Source organism: Orbicella faveolata, unplaced genomic scaffold, assembly GCF_042242905.1.
Source record: "Orbicella faveolata isolate gen_17 unplaced genomic scaffold, um_ofav_v1 contig_2, whole genome shotgun sequence".
In the NCBI taxonomy this organism is placed as follows: Eukaryota; Metazoa; Cnidaria; class Anthozoa; order Scleractinia; family Merulinidae; genus Orbicella; species Orbicella faveolata.
The window spans coordinates 31,833,013-31,846,469 of record NW_028301547.1 but is presented as its reverse complement, the minus strand read 5'-3'; the positions used below and the strand labels follow the sequence as shown (position 1 = coordinate 31,846,469).

General features: G+C 37.9%; 2 protein-coding genes across 2 annotated transcripts; one reads left to right on the top strand and one right to left on the bottom strand.

Annotated features, from left to right (window-relative positions):
• The first annotated feature begins 731 nt into the window (after nt 1-731).
• LOC110051525 (uncharacterized) lies at nt 732-6,240 on the top strand. Its single transcript, XM_020757551.2, has 6 exons — nt 732-837; nt 927-1,050; nt 2,094-2,311; nt 3,021-3,102; nt 4,181-4,330; nt 4,684-6,240. Exons 2-6 carry the CDS (start codon nt 939-941, stop codon nt 5,232-5,234), a joined length of 1,113 nt encoding a protein of 370 aa, XP_020613210.2. The 5' UTR covers nt 732-837; nt 927-938; the 3' UTR covers nt 5,235-6,240.
• A 489-nt stretch (nt 6,241-6,729) lies between these two features.
• On the bottom strand, nt 6,730-12,437 carry LOC110051547 (angiopoietin-related protein 1-like). Its single transcript, XM_089288689.1, has 3 exons — nt 11,353-12,437; nt 9,753-9,902; nt 6,730-9,058 (listed from the first exon to the last, which is right to left on the bottom strand). The coding sequence occupies exons 1-3, from the start codon at nt 11,459-11,461 to the stop codon at nt 8,514-8,516; spliced, it is 804 nt and encodes a 267-aa protein (XP_089144815.1). The 5' UTR covers nt 11,462-12,437; the 3' UTR covers nt 6,730-8,513.
• Nucleotides 12,438-13,457: the final 1,020 nt, after the last annotated feature.

The window sequence follows — 13,457 nt, the reverse complement described above, 5'->3', positions numbered from 1 at the left end:
AAAACCACGCTTGAGAACAAATTAAGGAAAATAGATTATTTACTTCATGCAAATTAAGTCGGTTTTTTTGTCAAAAAAAAAATTAGAGTATTGTCCTTTTCCCCTGCAAAAAAAATTAATTTTTGCTCACAGAAACACTCAAAGTAGTCCATTAGTATCCCTTTTTAAATATCACACTGATTGTTATTTTGTTCCAAATTAATTTGTAAGCAGCTAAGCCATCCTTTCTTTATTTTGTACTCATATTAAAAATAAAATGTACATAACAAGGCCAGATATAATCTCGAAAACCTACCATTTCATTTTGCTTCCATCTGAATATATGATTGCATGTATCATAGAAGGGAAAAGGCAAAAATTTTTCAGCACTGTGTTGTGTTTTCCTCATATGACCTGCGCAAATTAATATTATTATTGAAAACCCTGGGGACGAAAAAGCTAGGGCGTTATACCTGGTTTGTTTATTACACTCTGGATATTCCTGACTGAAGTACATGGTTTCTCTTTTTTTTCGTTGCAGTTCTAAATGGAAAAAGTAGTTCTAAATAGAACTGATCACTAATGACAATAAATTCTACATCTCTAACTCGACCATCCACTGATAAGATAGGCGTGAGTTATAACTGTGAGAAGAATAATTATATTGACTTACATCACAGACGCTAAATAATTAATTATAAAAGTCTGTGTTAGTGGGCGGTACTTATAGGTTAACTTAAGAAGCAGCATTTGCTTCAAGTTACAAGGTAACGTCAGAGTGGAAGCAGATTAGAACCTCCTGCCTTACTGATTGCAGATGGTATAAGACATTGTTAGAGGCAATTTGAATGTTAGCAGGTACATTTTGTCTTCTGTTTCTACCCAAAGTTGATTTATAAAAGCCGTTCTATTTGTCTAAATGACACGTCTTGTACGTTTTTCCTTAGGACATTTTCGCGATGTTTTTAAGCATTTATATTCCATTTCTCCTGCTGTTTATGAGGTCGTGCCTTCTTACCCCTGCGCCACAGTACTCGCAAAACTGTCCGAGCGTGTTCGAAAGTTATGAAGGTGAGTATAAATTATATATATATTCCATATTTCAGAATCAGCAAGGTTTCAGGTTTACTGGTATATAATCGTGTAATAATAGTATCCAAGCGTTTTATACTTCGAGGATACCGTGAGGCACTAAACTTTTGCGGGTTCAAATTTTTGCGATATTTGCGTTTTTTCCACGATCCGCAGAAAAAAAGGTCCCGAAAAAAAAATATTCTCGCAAAAATTTCTTAGCAAACTTCACTCTACTGGTGAAATTATAGATAAAAACACCACAAGTAGAATCTTGTTGCTGCCATCAGCCACACAAAAGGACGATGTACTCGTGATAGAGCAGTGACACTGATTACTGGTGTGTATTACATCACAAAATGTTGTTTCACTCATCAATTGCACGCAATTTAGTGCCACACGGTATCCGGTTCGCGCAAAATACATAAATGCCTAAAATTTTAAAATTTGAAATATTCTGAAGAAATGTCCATAAGATAAGATTCTGTCAAATGGTTTGACTTTATTTGGTTTAACTGGAAGTTTGCATGGGTCTTGAAAATTAAAAGGTTTTGGTTAACATATTTTGCCTTTGGCTTCGAATTAATTTGAAAGCGTCTCAGATCGAAATAAGTAATTGCACGACGGGGTGACTCCTTTTTAAAATTACTGGGAAAATATGATCCTTATGTTTGAAAAATGTTTTTAGTTTATCTGCTTTCTGCTGTTCTAAAGTTTTCGTGGCTTCCGTTCACATTCATCAGAGCGCTGTTCTTGTCGTCTTTTACTTTATTTGCAATTCAAGACACGTGACCACGGGGAGCACATTCTCTCTCGTCAGCAGCAGAGCTGTCCAAATTCCATGAAAACCTTATTTCGTCCTTTCTTTTTAATTTCTAAAACTTGTACAGTTGAGACGTTAAATGAAAGCAGTTTACAGTTTCCTTTTTTTATCGAGTAACTGCACACAGGTGACACAATGGCTACAGGTGACACAACTACGGGTGACACAACTGATGCTTCATTAGCCGCAGCTTTTAATTAATCGCGGTACCTTCTCGTAGATTATGCCTTATTTGGTCACACATTTGACACAATTGAAGTTTACGACGATTCGGAGTGTGCCACAAGATGCATGACAAATGGCACCTGCCAATCGTACAATATTCAGACCCAAGGGAACAGTGCCAAACAGCAGTGCGAGCTTAACAACAATTCGCGAACCTCGGAACCCCAAGATTTCAAAGGGAAGCCTGGATTCACTTACTATGGCTTAGTTGAGGTACGTGTACTTAGAAGAGTCTCTGTACGATTAAGTAATTCACCATCTCCAAAGTCAGGGGAATGGAGGCAGCGGAGGCAGTGCGTCGTTTTATCCTTACCCTCAGATTTCATATAGTCCTAGTAATCCTTATGTGCTCACAAATGGCAACGCGGCCTATGCTAGTCAGATAGCGACTCAGCAACACTTCGTTCATACTTTCGGTTATTAATACTAATTACATCTTGAGTTAAACTTGTACCACAGTTCCTGTGAAGTAAGACGGGAATTCCTGTAATTGAAAGAATTGAAATGGAACGTGTTTGTTATTAATTGCTGCTTTTTTTTTTTGCGTGTTTGTTTGTTTGTTTGTCTGTTTGTTTCTTACTCTCTGCTTTTTAGTATGTGCAGCATTTTTTATCAGTCACAGTAGAACACCATCAATCCAGGTGTCTCATAGAAGGTCACCAGCAGTCCAAACCGACTCTCAGTTTTCGTCTACAAGAAAAAAAAGAGTCTGAAGCTACGTATCTACAATCTACGGCTTTGCGCGAGTCTGTTCAAAACCTGAGAGCCAACTAAAAGTATAAAGTTAGTTTACTGATTAGGAAAAATGGTCACAGAGCGAGTTTATAGAAGAAAAGCCAAAGATGCATAGCATTTATTTGACATGTGTGTATTTTTTCCATGCCTAAGTTATAACATAATTCTTTGGTTTCTTCATTCTTAGGTTTCTTGTGTGCAAAATACTTGTAGTGCTAAGGAAGACTGTCAATGTCATCCGGGTTACAAAGGAAAGAGCTGTCAGATTCGTAAGTAGGATTGGCTCAGCAAAAAATTAATCATGGATTCATAAACACCACACTTTCCACAATCGCAACCACAAATGTTCAGCTACTTGGACAAAGAGATTAGTGGGATACGGTATTTTGAGTTATTTTGGCCTCATACAAAATTACCTTTAAATCGAAGGAAATCTGAGAATAACAGTTTACTTAGATAGAGAACCCTAAAGAAATGATAATAAACCATAAAGGAGCAAGGATGATTAAAGATAGAGAAGATTGACACGAATTACAAAAGAAAAACTTGAAAAATTCAAGCTAAACTCTTCAAGATTCGCAAACCGTGACGTAGTTCCTTTAAAAAGCCTAATGACAGAATTATCACAAGCAACTTCTCTCTTTACCCTTGTTTACCCGTGACACCTGGGTTTTTTTGAGGCTACAACATTTTTATTTAAAAAATGTTTTCTGTTGGTGGCAATGTATAAATGCGTGACACAATCAAAATAAATAGCAGCCAAACAGAAACAGAGACCAACGACAAGTGATGCGGATCAAGCTTCGTGCCTTTTTACAATGAAAATGAGCTGGTTTTGAAGACACCATTCATCAACCGCTGATTAACTGACCGTTGTCAAGAGGTTAATTTGGCTGTTGGGACGTTCCCTATATTAGTGGCCGTTGCTGTTGTGGAGAGGTGGCCGTTAGTGGAGGCTCGACTGTAAACCTAAGGAAAAAACGAAACAATAAAAACGCTCACGATTAAGATTTCCGTTGTTTAAAGTAAACTTGATGAAAAATTAACATGTTTTAGAAATACATTTTCGTATTCAGATCATATTTCATGCACGCTCGTCAATAAACTGAATCAGTCAATATATTTGTTATATTTTTAGTGATAGATATTTGCTGTTATCATTGGCTTTCGGTTCTCTGAGCCTTTCTACAAGGCGCGGCGAAAAGATTCTGCTATGAGTAGCTACGATCGCTACGCTAGTACTAAATTTCAAGATTTCTGAAAGCCCACAAAGTTCTCTTCAATCCTTCCTTTATTTTTTGTTTTCGATCATGTCAAAACATATCTGTTGCTTTACAATATTTCCAGAGAGACTTGGATATTTTCCCTCAAGTCCTGGACTTTCTTGTAAGCAAATCCTGGACTCTGGAGACTCGGGAGGAGATGGAGAATATTGGATCGACCCAGAGAACAGTGGAAACCCTTTACGAGTTTACTGTGACATGACTACTGACGGAGGTGATTATCATCATTATGAAGAGAAGCAATCAAGGGACATATCTGAAAACGTTAGCACTTCCCTGCAAATTCAACCAATAGTTCCGATAGTTTCGCCCTTGCACAATGGTTTGAATAAGTTGTTTTAAAATTCTAAGGGACAGATTATGCATGACAATACAGGCAAGAGACTGAAACTGAGAGATATGATGTTAAGGTAAAGCGGGTCTGGTATGGTGGGGACACTAAGTGACTCTTGTTAAGATATTGTCTGAAAATCTTTCGTTTTAGACCTGAACAACATTATGTTTTGTATTTACATTGCGATTTTCACGACTGCCATTTGATTTTTTTCCGTTTTCACTCAATCCTAGGTGGCTGGCTTCTTATTGCCAACTTTTTGATCAACAGTCCTGCTAATCCCCCTGTATGGACCGCTGACACATCATACCGCGCGATCAGAAACTACCACAACAACAGAATGGGCATCACAACAAACGCCATGAATGAGCTGAGAACACACTTGTCTTTCACTCAACTTAGATTCTACTGTAGTAAACAACAGGGACGTACGTTCCATGTGACCACGGTCGCTAACAGTCCTGGTAAAGCTGCAGTTCAGTATTTCAGCGGTCAGACGGATACACTCCCCTACTCGTGCAACTCGTTTGTTAGAATGAAAGATGACAGTTCTTACCTTGCCAAACAGTGCAGCCAGTGGGGAAATGATGGAATATCGCAATTTGTCGGGAAATGGGGGCACATTGACAAAAGAGGTGCAACACGTATGTACGATCACACCGCATTTGTTGCTAATCTTTATCACTGGAAGATCACACACGGAGTTTGGCTATGTGATGACAAAACCGGCAGCGGCTATTTGCCTTTGTCATCTGGAGATTCTTGGAAAATCTACTTGCGTTAAATAACGTCTTAAATGATTCTACCTGTAAAATAATTGCCTGCTAACATAAAGCAACATGCCTACGTTAACCGAACCAAGTTTGTGACAAGATATTCGAGTAAAAGTAACAACTAATGTACTTGAAACTCTCAACATTTTATCAGTGGCAAATCTTTATTTGAAAGGGAGCATTTACAAAGCTTGATATACACATCTGACAATATTTAAGAAATACAGTTAAACCTCTATATAACGAGCACCCTGGGCAAAATAAACTGGTGAACAGAGTTGGCCGTTGTAGGAAAGTTTTAATGTTTCCCTTCATAAAGAACCGGCTGTTAATTGAGATTCCGCCTGCATTACTTAGTTTATTGACATATTCACTCTCGGTCTATGCTTCTTACGTCTCCTTGACAGAAAGTGAGTTTGTCCCTCCGCTCCCACTATCATTAATGTCGGGGGAACCAGCAGCTGTGGGTATCGCGGGAAAACAAAGCTCGCTGTTGGGCCAGTCAAAAATATTTAGTGCAAGTTAGGTTTTCAGACCCAGACCTATTCCCAGACTAGGTATGGTTCTCTTTGTTATTTTTAATTTCTCTCTCTGTTTTTTTTGTTCACCTGTAAGATAGCTGGTATGGTTCACAAAATGAATAAACAATGTGAACAAAAGTCTAATGCTGAGCTTTTGGAAGAAGTCGTCCCTGGCGCAACTGAAGGAAGAAAATCTCTTTTACTCCCATATCATACCTTGTTTACAGGTCATGGTAAATTGTCTGTGTATTGAATTGTTACCCAAACCTTTACATTTTACAAAGACCAAGAACCAAGTTCACGCTCAAGAACATTTTAGTTAATTTATTAGCGCTGTCCTATAATTATTAGCTATGTTTGACATGTACTTAAATGCTTTCCAAGTCTTTTTTTTATTTCTTTATTTTCCCCACTTAATAATGTAATTGATCTGTTTCCTCACCGAAAAGCATTACGGAAGAGAAAAAAACATAATAAAGTGTATTATCGTTCGTCTCACGATGTAGTCACTTGAGATGTAGATCGCGACGTTTCGACTGCTTACTGCTAGTCTTCTTCAGGCGATAAGGTCGACTGATTGCACGGTATCATTTATATCACAAAGGTCGGCTGAGATTGGTGCATTTCGATCCTCCTATTGTTCCATCGTTCTGGCGAGTAGCTGTTCCCTCAGTGGTCCGCTGTTGTACCCTTCTCCTGTTGTTGTGTTTTTTGATCGTGGGCATCCATGCTTCAGGAATTTCAATTCCACTATCCCTGTTGATGTTATTAGGGTGAAGTCTTATGTGAATAATATATTCATATAAGATAATATATTCACATAATATATTCGGAACAATGGAACAATAGGAGGATCGAAATGCACCAATCACAGCCGACCTTTGTGATATAAATGATACCGTGCAATCAGTTGACCTTATCGCCTGAAGAAGACTAGCAGTAAGCAGTCGAAACGTCGCGATCTAAATCTCAAGCGACTACATCGTGAGACGAACAATAATACACTTTATTATTGCATCTACCACGATGAATAACAACAACCTTTTCCTCGACAAAAAAAAAACATTTCCTCAGGTTTGAATTTGTACCACAAAGTACCATTTTGTCAACCTTTCTCTATCGTTCATCAACTGGAAAAGAACACAATTAAACTTGTAATGATTTTGCAGGTATGGTAAAATTAACTCGCAGCAAACAACCCTTTAGTAAAGCAAAATAAAATTCAGGATTATGCACCCTTGTTTTTCGGAAGCCATTGTTATTGATAGCTACTTGACCCAGACTGTGAGGCGAGGAGACTGTTTGAATGCCATTTGATTGGGATAGTCTCCTTAACTGAGCGACACACGGTCAAGACAACACACGTTGTTATCTTAGGGGTGTCAGAGGACTGACTGATAATGTTTTACCCAGTATAATTCTTTAAACAAATAACATTTAAGGGAGGGGAAATGAGTAATTACGTCAGAAAAGAAACTGTCATTTGCTGATTTGCTGTATCCATAGTTGCAGTAAGGTGACACTTTGAGATAACTTAGAAATTCATCATCACTTTAAACAAAAATGAATACTTTTCGCGATCAATCTTTCCAGAAAGTAGGATGACCATCACTTTAATGATGGACAAAATTTATTTGATACCTGAACAGGGTATAACTGAACATTAGCTTAACAGCTGTACTTGGTGCCTGGATGAATCACAAATCATGAGCTAACCCAACCAAAACCTTGTTTATAAAGTTTCTTGTTTGTTTGTTTACTTGATTGTTTGTTTATTATCTATCAGCAGTAAAAGTTTGCACCAAACCTTGGGACTCCAACGTTTATCTGGTACCTAACAATTTGGTGTGAGATGTCACTTTGTCAAGTCTCATCAGAGGCTCACTTTTCCCTCTTTTAAGAGGAAAAAGTTATGTACCAAACAGGAGACGTGATACTAAAATAAATCACGTTTCATTCTTCTCCTCGAGTCCCATACACACTCCCTGATTAATTCGAACTGAGAACAGCGCTTTTAACATCAAAGATCTAATAGATCGTTTTCACTGTACTGTCACACAGCAAAAAAATAAATCGGAAACTATTCAATGGTTAAGGTCTAGAAATTGTAATGTTATAGTAGATAAGTAAAGAGGACACTTCTCCAAGTTTTAGGTCTCTGTGCTTTCGTCGAAATGTTTTGCGCAATTTTACAGAGCCCAGTATGGAGCCGCTATGTTGGTGTACATCGGTGGTACACCAATATGGCGGCCGAATAATAGTGTAAACATCTGGAACTTACGTACTTTGGCTATCTAGTAGACTGATTGTCTGGACTGAACCAAAAAACATTTACAAAAGCACCCTTCCTAATACTTTGACTCCTAAAAAGGCTAAAAATCAGGAGATAAGTGTACATTTTTTGTTAAATGCGATCGAAGATTCATGTTACTCTCCGCCATAACTCTGAAATTCAAAATGCGCTGGTTTCCAAACGAAGCACGCTATTGAGCTGAAAAGTTGTAATCAGTTATAAATTTAGATCCCCTAATTCCTGATGAGGATAAAAGCTTTCGTGGCTCTTTAGCTCTGGATTTTGGAATTTGATGACGCCACGTGAAAACGGCTGCTAAACTAAATAAACCTGTGATAAAATAATAATAATGCCTTAGTTTACCCCATTACTATTCTATTAAATCATGTACTTGCAAGCACCTGACAAAATCTGTAACGAGCGATGGGTCCGTATCGGAGAAATAATGTTCTCAGTTCTTTTTTCTCGTTAAGTGATTAACGGACATAAATTTTCCAGAAGTCTCCAGTTGATACATAACGGCCAGGGTAGTCCTCGTCATCACAGTCCCATCTGTTCCAAGCAGGATTAGTGGCCCAATGATACTTAAACCCAATGAATGCTGCAAATTCATACAACTCTCGTTGTCCTTCATGTCCCCATTTGCCAACATTATAGGCACCACCATCTTTTCCCCAATTGGCACAATCCCCTGCGAGCAGTGAGTTGTCTCCATCAAGTCTTACAAATGATCCACAGGAGGAGGGCATGGCATCCGTCTGACGACTGAAGAACTGGACTACAGCTTCACCCGCACTGTTAGCGACCGTCGTCACATGGAACGTACGTACAAGCTGTTTATTGCAGTGGAATCTCAGCTGGGTGAAGGACAAGTGTTTTCTCAGTTCTTTCAAGGCGATAGTCGCTAGAACCATGTTGTTGTTCTTATGATGGTTGATACCGCGGTATGATGTCTCAATACTCAAGGTAGTGGGAGGAGATGAGCTGTCAATCACAATGTTGTAGATCAAAAGCCAGCCTCCTAAAAATGAACAAAGCCAGGAAAATATCTATATATACATGGTCTTCAAGTTCCTCAACTTGTCATAGAGTGCAGTATATCTCATCGCACAAGTCGGTGTCTGAGTATTTCTAATTTTAAGCCAATCGTAAAGTGTAAATGATGCAAAACCAATTACTTTTCGACACTCAAATGAAAACCTCTCTAACAGTAGTAATTGTAGTTGTTCCCCCATCAAATGAGGCGGTGCAATAAAAATTCAGGCACCGCCTCTTAGTAAAACAGAAAATCGTTCAAGGTACCGTACGCACTAGGTTGCAAGATTTGTTTGGGTCTGCCAAAAATGTCGACAAATTTTGTCTCCACCAAATTTTGAATTTGGTAATCGCGTACGCACTTGAAAACATCAAAATATTTGATAACCACAAGTGTCAATAGCATTGAATGTATAGACTCTAAAAAGCAAAATCAAATTTACTTGATTGACATTTTCAGTCAGATTAACGCCTGCAAATTGTAAACTCTGACAGTTTTGACGCTTAACAAAAATTTTTCCTGCTCCGAGGCAGGACGACGGCGCCTTTGAAGTTTGGTACGGCTTGACAAAATTTTTGGAGGAACAAAAACACTGTGCACACGTGTAGAACGGAACTGATGACAAATATTTTTGCAAAATAAACAAAAATTCGCCAAGTGCGTCCGGGCCCTAACTTACCATCGTCAGTGGTCATGTCACAGTACACTAATAAAGAATTTGTATTGTTCTCGGGGTCGATCCAGTACTCCCCGTCTCCTTTGGAATCTCCAGAGTCCCGGATGTCTTTGCATGAATGACCTGGCTGATGTGAAAACCAACCTCGTCTGACTGAAATTGAAAATCTACGCTTAACATTACGTGTTAATCTCCGTCCCTTAGGTTCCACCTGTCTATTTGAACAGTATGTTTGTTGCTGTTTACAAAATAAGACTAACAACAGCTGGGATGATCATTCCAGTGAGGGCTGTTCAAATAGTGAGGGCTGCCCGTGAATTGCAAGTTATACTAGACGATAAACCCTTGAAACAATCTGAACATTTCAAGTATTTGGGACTGCGCATTGATAATCGCCTAAGCTGGAATTTTCATATTGCTCAAATATCTTTTAAGATTTATCCTAAACTTAAAATGCTTAATAGGATTTCATCCTACTGAAGTAGAAATATATTTTATTAAGAATATATAAACAGACTAATCTTCCTATATTTGATGTGGGTGTATGGTTTGGGGAGATTGCGGTAAGCAGAATGTTCAGCGTTTAGTACGCCTCCAGAATCAAGCAATGCGTATTATTTTGTCAGCTTACCGTAAATCCTGTACTCAGGACATGTGCTGTAAGCTAAGTCTTTTATCATTACCTTCAATTCGCTTACAAAATTGTTAACAACATATATTGTCCGGCCAGGTCAGTTAAATAGTTATTTAGTTAAGCGATCAGAGTCACATGATAAAAGATCTTTAAGGGATACCACTTAATTAGATTTAGGGGGAATGTCTTCAGCAATGGGCGGACAGTCTTCGTTTAAGTATGCTGCTGCGAAGGACTGGAATGATCTTCATAGCTAGGTTCAGCTAATCGGTTTTTTTTTTTTATCACGATAAATAAAGATTTTATTATTATTACTATAATTATAATTATTATTACTATTATTGTTGTTGTTGTTGTTGTTGTTGTTGTCATAATTATTATTTTTATAAAATAATAGTCCAACAGGTTTAGTATACAAAATAATATACAGAAGATAACTTGTTACAAAGAATGGGATCTTTCAAATTGTTTAACTTGCCATGAAATTGCACATGTTAAAGCAAATTAAGCAGTCTCGAAGCTTTTCAACGTTCTAGCAATCAATTTGTACGTACTGCTTGCTTTTTGGTCGACGTGGTCAAGTGACTGGTTTAATTAAGGCAAAGAGGGAGTCTTATTTTTGAGATGCATGACAGGTGAGACCTTCCTGTTGAATGAATGAAGGAATGAATGAATGAATGAATTTTGGTGTTGTTGTTGTTGTTGTTGAGGCATTTTTTGTTCGAGGTCATTTTCTTTAGGATCATTACAATCGCTTTCTCTCACGGTGGCCATCATGACGGTCGTAGGAATCACAGGAATTGTGGAAATCATATGGAAACAAGCCTTTTCGCTGCCTCTTTCATGCTTCGTACTTCTCCTGCTGGTGCATATTTCCTGTGTATTTTCAGGGTTGGCTTTAAAGTCCTGAACTTTACTACTTAAGATTACCTTTATACATATATAGTTATGTTTCAATACTACACTCACGCGTTTGGCATCGTTCTCCTTTGTACCCTGGATGGCAGTCTGCACTTTGTTTATCCTGATCTGTGGAACCGTCGATGCAGGATCCCTGTGTTAGGTTTATAAAGTGCATGGTTATCTTTGTTTTTTCTTAATCAAACAATAAAACTTCAGATAAATTAAATTTTGGCAGATTTAAATTAAATAAGGTTTTCTTCTTATTTATACCGGGTGCTGGGTCAACAGACCATATTCGTATTTTCGGTATTGAAATAGAACAAGCTCGCAACTGGGGCTAATGCAGGGAGTCTTTCCAATTGCAAATGAGAATAATTCCGCCCCATGAGCCTCCATTGCAAGCTAGTGCCAGTCCAATATCGAGAATACAAATATGGCCTATTATCAAATGCAAACAAAAATAATTTACATATTTAATCTTATAACACATCTTTTTATTGAGCTGTTGTTTAACCTGAGTTCTGAGGCGAAATAGTCTACCAACAGCTATAGTCATTATCTCTAAGGGATTATATACATTTCGTATTTATTCTCTGTTTTTGGCATTCAATTCATTGTATGTGATTCTAGCTGGCTAGAGAATTGCAATGATCGATGTTATTTTCTTAAGCCCTCCAATTAAAGCCCAATCTTCGTTATGGATTGAATATGATAAAACCTTTATCATAGAACAAACAGCAATCCGGTTGATTTCACTTTCTAAATGACTGACCGGTCCAAGAACTGTGAAGTAAAATCAAAACATGCAGGAAACGGTAAAAACCATAAAAGATTGCCGAAAAAAATCCTCCCGTAATCCGCATTAACCCTAAAAAAAATAACGTAAAATAAGCATAACAATGAATTTACTTTGACCTACTGGAAAATGAAACAAGAAGGTGGACCTAGCAAGAAGATCTTCCTTTTTTACGCTATTTTAGTACCCCGCCAAGGCGACTCAATTTTACACTAAGGAAAGATAAACGCACCAAACAATTTTTTAATCCACCAGGACTAGAGAGGTGAAACCTTTGCCAGGGAGAGAAAAATAACTAACATATAGCGGCACCGCGGGTATGAACAGAGTTACAGAGAAGTATATTCTACATTAGTATTATATTTTATCTATTCAGTATTCAAAATTTTCAAGAGAATTTATGACGATAATATAGAATGCAGCGTTCACCGGTAAAGAGTATTTAAAAATATAAGCTTTCGACAGCCGCCCTACTGTCTTCAACGGATAATAATTCTTCATCCGTCGAAGACAGTAGACTGGCTGTCGAAAGCTTATGTTTTTTTAAAGTTTTGCCAGAGAACGCTATGAGATTATTCTATACTATCATGACCAATCCTGGTAACGGATCCGCGATATTTTTAAGAATTTGTGACAGTATTAAATATTTGTATTCTTTTTATTTAATTTCGACCGAAATAACAGGTTGAAAAAAGTTTCAAGACTCGTTTATGACCTGGTGAGAAAAAGAAAACTATTTCGAAGGCAAGCACATAAACCACCCGTTTGTCCTTCCGCAGACATTTTCTTTAAATGATCATGAATTGAACCATTTAATGCCACTTGCCTCAACAGAGCCGTAGTATGTAGATCCTTGTTTCCGTTGAAAAGCATCTGGCGTCATCTGTCGTGTTTTGTTGTTTAGCTCGCAAATAACCTCTGACTTGTTGCCACTGGACTGAACGTTCAGCGACTTGCACTTGTGATTTTCGATGCATTTATGCAGACATGCAAACTCGTCGGCAACAACAGCTTTACCCATGGCGTGGTCAACTAACGTATGGTCTGAAATCAAAAAGTAGACCGGCCGGCGAACGTTTTCTTCATGCAAACAAACAGAAAATACAAGCTGACAGCGGAAGCAGAAGAAAAGGAAGTTCCATGTGAAAATAATAGTAAGAAAATAAGAGACGTGTTAGTTTCTATTTGGTTTACTCACCCATATGACTTTCAAAAAGGCTTCCGCAAAAGTCTTTGTTAGCCATCGCAAATAAAACTGACAGAATGTTCACAACCACAACCCTGAACTGATTTAGCCACAGACCAGCCATATGTCATTAAATTAAAGATCAGCGAGTCAGTATCTGCTTGAATTTTAGCTTTTGAGAGCGCTGAA

What these genes read in the sequence shown, in the direction of transcription:
- LOC110051547 (XM_089288689.1), bottom strand. Translation starts at nt 11,461, where the DNA reads ATGCACTTTATAAACCTAACACAGGGATCCTGCATCGACGGTTCCACA. An exon ending in AGGAGAACGATGCCAAACGC is followed by an intron (nt 9,903 to 11,352) that starts GTGAGTGTAGTA and finishes TTTCAATTTCAG; the next exon opens with TCAGACGAGGTTGGTTTTCA. An exon ending in TGACATGACCACTGACGATG is followed by an intron (nt 9,059 to 9,752) that starts GTAAGTTAGGGC and finishes GTTCATTTTTAG; the next exon opens with GAGGCTGGCTTTTGATCTAC.
- LOC110051525 (XM_020757551.2), top strand. Translation starts at nt 939, where the DNA reads ATGTTTTTAAGCATTTATATTCCATTTCTCCTGCTGTTTATGAGGTCG. An exon ending in CGTGTTCGAAAGTTATGAAG is followed by an intron (nt 1,051 to 2,093) that starts GTGAGTATAAAT and finishes ACCTTCTCGTAG; the next exon opens with ATTATGCCTTATTTGGTCAC. An exon ending in TGACATGACTACTGACGGAG is followed by an intron (nt 4,331 to 4,683) that starts GTGATTATCATC and finishes ACTCAATCCTAG; the next exon opens with GTGGCTGGCTTCTTATTGCC.